The 6000-nt window shown below is 46.8% G+C and overlaps 1 protein-coding gene across 1 annotated transcript in view; it reads right to left on the reverse strand.

Annotated features, from left to right (window-relative positions):
• The window catches only part of LOC132459134 (focal adhesion kinase 1-like), a 35613-nt gene that overhangs the window by 26989 nt on the left and 2624 nt on the right, over positions 1-6000 (reverse strand). Inside the window, 2 exon segments of the mRNA XM_060053514.1 lie at positions 922-1089; positions 2610-2898. Coding sequence (XP_059909497.1) covers positions 922-1089; positions 2610-2898 — 457 coding nt within the window.

The raw sequence follows: 6000 nt of genomic DNA on the forward strand, positions 1-6000 counted from the left end.
GAGAAAGACTAGAGACAGAGAGAGAGAGATAGAGACAGAGAGGGAGAGAGAGAAATACAGAGACAGAAACAGAGAGAGAAAGAGAGAGAGCAAGAGACAAACCGAGGTAGAGACAGAGCCATCCATCCATCCATCCATCCATCCATCCATCCATCCGTCCGTCCATCCGTCCTTTCCCCTCAGGGCTACAGCACCATTGTTCTAGCAACTCCTGTAGCGGTGTGTGCGTGTCTCCTCCCCGTCAGCGTACACGCAGCGACTCCCAGAGACCACAGCTGGCTGACTGGCAGATGGCCCTCATTTGGACAGCTCCAAACCCAAGACGAAGCCTTTTATAACAACCGGGGATTGCTCTGACAGAGCCATTTAGCCTTGTCACTGTCACGGATGTGACAGACGCGCACGGTTCAGCTAGGGGACAGTGGATCTTCACAGCAGCAAATATGTGATGTGTATGAGGGCGGAATTTTAATGCAGGAATTAGCATAAGCCGTCTTTGATACTGGGGGCATTTATTCATTAATATGGATGATAAATGCGCAAAATGAGGGAAAAATTCATGTCGCATTAATTCTTTCCAAGAAAACTATTTACCATACTTCCGAACCTGGGCTGAAAATACTGCCACACACACACACACACACACACACACACTAGGTTTTAACAAGCAAATACTAGAATGTTGCAGATGCACGTGCCATTACTTCGTAATTCTACTCTACATTTTTCAGTAAAGTCCCGCATAAGGGGACCGTAGTGGATTTAGTGGATATAATTGTCAGTAGCCCAGCCGTTGTTGTCTTTTATTCTACTTCATTGACGTCCGTTGATGTAAAAGACAGACCGTCAAGAGAATGACACAACATCGACAAACTCTCTCCCACCACACCCACGACAAACACACGGGGGCTGAGTCCGTACCTCCACTCCTCTTGGGGGTGCTGTTTCTCGTACTTCTCCCTGACGTGAGACACGCCCAGGTCGGGGTGCAGCCAGTGCATGGCGTCGGAGCGTAGGTGCGCGAGGCGGAGACCCAGCGAGGACACACAGCGCAGCTTGTGGATCTCAGCTATCTTCTGGATCACGACCCTGCGGACACACCGGGGGGGAAATCGTTAGGGATGCACCGAAATGAAACCGAAACCGAATATACTGAAACAGTTGGCCGAAAGCCATTTGTCTTTGTCTTGCTTTTCAATAAAAAAAATCTATTACAAATTTGATACAAAATATTTATTTAATACTGAACGTTTTCTAACATTCCAGCAGACCTTATAGCAAGAATTTAAGAACAATGCACCTTTAGATAAATGAGTAAAACATATATTTTTTTTTTTATTTATCTTTTTTATTTTTTTTTATCAAAAATAAAAATTGTCGGTGTATTTTTTTTGGCCTTTTTACTCATTCGGCCAAAACAGAAAATTATGTTTTGGGCCATTTTCGGCCGAACATTTTCGGTGGCCGAATATTCGGTGCATCCCTAGAAATCATGCATGAAGCCGGCCCTGTGAGCTGTTCCAACATGGCGGGCACCGACGCTGCCCTGGCCTATGTGGATGTTGTTTTGCACATCATCAGCATGCATTAGCAGCAGCAGATGTCTACTGCCACACTGCTGGTCACTGCAAAGAGCTGCCAGTTCGGCTGCGAGCGTGGCTGACACTTAGTGAATGTGATCGCCTCACATTGTCGTTTCGTGTTTTTCGAGTGAATTATGTATCTGTTATTTCACGTGGGCCGGGTATTGCACTCCTGACAATGTGGCACACAGCACTTTTAATATCAATATTCAGATTCAGCAAGGCAGCAGTCCATATGCTTTTCGTTCATCTGTTTCTAAACGCATGGGAGAGTCTTTTTGCAGCTTGAGACTGAATTGCAGTTTTGGATATGTGTGGTTACATTTTTATGGACTCCTATTACAACAAGCGAAAAACCCAGCTGATAAATCATCGCTTAAAACGATCTTGGAAAAGCAAGCAGCCACAGAGATACGGATAGATTTCACAGAGATTTGCTCACTGGTACATAAAATATTCACTGCCGTCTCTTTTTGTTAATCAACCCACCCCAGCCACCCAGAAACATGTCTTATTTTTTACCGCCGGGTTTTATCTAGCATGCAAGAGTGCTTATTTTAAATGGGATATGTAGTAAACTCGACGCTAATGTGTATTTGTGCATGTGGGAGTTCATAATTATAAGCGGGCCTCAGTTACACACCACTTTCGCTATGTGCTTTTATTATTGATAGTAGTAGAGTGAGTGAGTGAGTGAGTGAGTGAGTGAGTGAGTGAGTGCATGCTTACGTGCGTGCGTACGTGCGTGCATTGGTGCGTGCGTGCGTGAGGTGCGTGCGTGCGTGAGGTGCGTGCGTGAGGTGCGTGCGTGCATTGCTTGCGTGCGAGCATTGCGTGCGTGCATTGCGTGCGTGCGATGCGTGCATTGCGAGTGCGTGCATTGCGTGCGTGCGTGCGTGCATTGCGTGCGTGCGTGAGGTGCGTGCGTGCATTGCGTGCGTGCGTGAGGTGCGTGCGTGCATTGCGTGCGTGCATTGCGTGCGTGCGTGCGTGCGTGCGTGCGTGCGTGCGTGCGTGCGTGCGTGCGTGCGTCTCACCCTGACGTCCGTGGCGTCCCCGTGCCTGATGTTGCTGGCCCAGGTGGAGGGCTCGCTGTTGGTCTCAAAGTAGTGGTAGATCTTCAGCACGCGGTCCATGGAGCCCACGGGCCGCTCCAGCGCCGCCGCCGGGCCGCCGCCGCCCCCCCCGGCGGCGCCCGACCGGGACTTGACCCCGCAACCAGCGGCCGCTGAGTGGCTGCGGCCGGTCTCCAGGTAGGAGGACGACGCCATGTCAGACTTTGGGGTCTCCTTTGGGGCTAACTGGCCATCATATTCTGGAGGGAGGGAGGGAAGGGAGGGAGGGAAGGAGGGAGGGAGAGAGGGAGAGAGGGAGGGGGGGAGAGAGGGAGGGAGAGAGGGGGGGAGGGAGGGGAGGGGGGGAGAGAGAGAGAGAGAGAGGGAGGGGGGAGAGGGAGGGGGGAGGGGGGAGGGGGAGAGGGAGGGAGAGAGGGAGGAGGGGGGAAGGGAGGGGGGGAGAGAGGGACGGGAGGGAGGGAGGGAGGGAGGGAGGAGGAGGAGAGGGAGGGAGGGAGAGAGGGAGAGGAGGGAGGGAGTGAGGAGAGGGGGAGGGAGAGAGAGAGGAGGGAGGGAGAGCTTTGAGCAGGGCGGGGCGATATGGCCTAAAAATAAAATCAGATTTTTTTTCAAACCAAACCTTATTATCGATTTAAAAACTATTTTCTTAAAAAAGAAATTACGCAAAAAAAACAATAAATCAGTCTCCTAACGCTAGGTTTGAGCAGCTTCAAGTGCAAGGCGATCATGGTTATCTTTTCTTCCCCTGAGGTCAGATGAAGTGAGATGTTCAATATTACATTGGAGCTTGGGAGGTTTCAGTAAATAAAATTAAATATATATCAAAACATAGCGATAAGAAGAATCGTGGCATTTCAACATTTGCACTATTTCCCCTCTAAACACTGAATCAGGGCACCTGGGATATGGTCCACCAGTGTTAAGCAAAAGTGCCAACTCCATCACCGCCCTTGGCACAAAGCTACACTTTCCATTCTGCTGAATCATCGGGGGGAGCACGTATTAATGTTCTCCAAAAGGGTCATTGAGCAATATTTATTTATATTCAAGCATTTGTCATTTCTTGACTGATGTGTGTGACCCACTTTTGGGAAGGAATCACTCTTTCCCTTTCGCAAGCGTCACCATGATTACACACAATTTCTTCAGCGTTTCTTTCGTAGAGTTCAGAGTTAAGATGACGTGTCCTAATTTTAGAGATGAATGTAAATACTTCAAAATAAATAGATCATAATGTTTGGTTAGCAACACAGTACTATTAGCAACCTGATAGTACTGTGTCCACCGAAAAACACTGCTGCTTTGGGCATTCCCACATGTCTTCCATTGTAATGTTTTCCAATGATGTTTGTGTTAACTTGTGTTTACTAAATAAAACACACAGGGGCCTCCACTGTTTCCCCACTGGCCATGGCCTCCTTGCAGTAATAATTGTGTATAAAACTAGGCGCTGGCACCACTTACTCAACCACTGCATGTGTATCTCTTTCTGCATTTATTTCCAGTTTGCATACGAGAGCGTCGAAAGGGGTTGATGACATTGAAGTGGCCCGCCTCAAGTCAAAGGATGGGACTGTTCTAAGCGACCTAAAGTAAGCATCTACCTGCCCATTCCATGATGGGAAAACACTCCCAGGACGGTCAGACCAAAAGCTTATTTCCCCATATGCTTTAAATATTGGCATCCCGTGCATGCTAACTATTATAGAACGCTAACGTTATGAAGCACCTACTACCCCATGAGTACTGGAGGGTAACAACTAACAAGTGTTGCACCTGGTGTTAAATATTGATCTGAATCGAATTCTGGTCAATCAGTTTGATCAACATAGCAATAGCTGTGATGCCCGCTAGGCAGACTGCGAGGAAGACGGTACAGAATACCAAGACCATCGCGTGGGGGGGGGGTCTGAGTCAGCGCATTACCCGTGTGACCTACGACAGGCCTTCAAAGGCAAAGCGACATGCACACGGGATCGCACACCGCAGCCGCGCTGGGAGAGGAAACAGGGTGCTACATATCCAGAAACCCAGCTCAGCATCGGCCCGCCAGGGGAACTCACTGTAACAATAGTAGAGTGTGTGTGTGTGCGTGTGTGTCTCTGTGCGTGTGTGTCTCTGTGTGTGTGTGTGTGTGTGTGTGTGTGTGTGTGTGTGTGTGTGTGTGTGTGTGTGTGTGTGTGTGTGTGTGTGTGTGTGTGTGTGTGTGTGTGTGTGTGTGTGTGTGTGTGGTTCCGTGTGTCTCTGTGTCTGTGTGTGTGCGTGTGTGTCTCTGTGTGTGTGTGTCTCTGTGTGTGTGTGTCTGTGTGTGTGTGTGTGTGTGTGTGTGTGTGTGTGTGTGTGTGTGTGTGTGTGTGTGTGTGTGTGTTCCTAGTTATTAATTGACTCTTAGGTCCACTAGTGTGGTTTCACCTCTGTGTAAAGTTCATGTGAAAGTCTACCCTTTCTGCCCTCATAGCCCTCATCCTAACCTATGGAATATCATTAACTGTGCCAAGCTTAATGTATTGTCAGTGATCATACCGGCTACATTAGCAGTAATATTGATAACACACATTCATACAAATATTAAATATTATCAAATAATATGGAGATAGTTTAAACCAATTTTACTCCCATATTCTGTTACAATTGTGATTCTACGATAAGTTGAATATTGAACATACCAGTTAAACCAACAAACTCATTCTCATATGTAAAAGTACCCATTTACTGTTGTGTTAAAAGGAAATAGGTTATTTTACATCAAGCTTATTGACTAATTCATAGGCAACTGTAAATACTAGTAAATGACTGCCCAACAATTGGTTATTGAATTCATATAACCTTGAGACGGTTCTCTTAATACTGAGAAACATACGGTGTGTAAAGTATCTTATTTTACTTAATGCTATTATGGATTGGGGCATTATATAGTACAAGGCACAAGTAAATCACATGACAGCTAGGCAGGTGCTGTAATGTACCGCATACCAACATTCCAAGGTACTGTGGTAGAGAAGTACTTGGTGTTAAAACATGCATGCACGCTTCCTAAATATAAGTATTCTCAAATCCAAAGCCAGTCACTGTAGGAAAAGGAAGTTTCATTGATTTAAGATTTGTGACTATCACACTGCATCTTGTGGATTGGTTATCACAAACGCTTTGTCTCGAACAAAAACTTTAAGGCATTTCCTGTCTTAGAAGCCACTTGTGCATTTAGGACATGGATGCTCGCTTTGTTCTGTTATTTCAGCCTAATTCCCTGTACAGATACAAATTGATCTATTAGCATCTAATGTACTTACGTTAGGCTGTTAACTAGAATAAAATAATTGCCTGTGCTTTGAAGTTGGATC

Source organism: Gadus macrocephalus, chromosome 6 (genome assembly GCF_031168955.1).
Source record: "Gadus macrocephalus chromosome 6, ASM3116895v1".
Taxonomy (NCBI): Eukaryota; Metazoa; Chordata; class Actinopteri; order Gadiformes; family Gadidae; genus Gadus; species Gadus macrocephalus.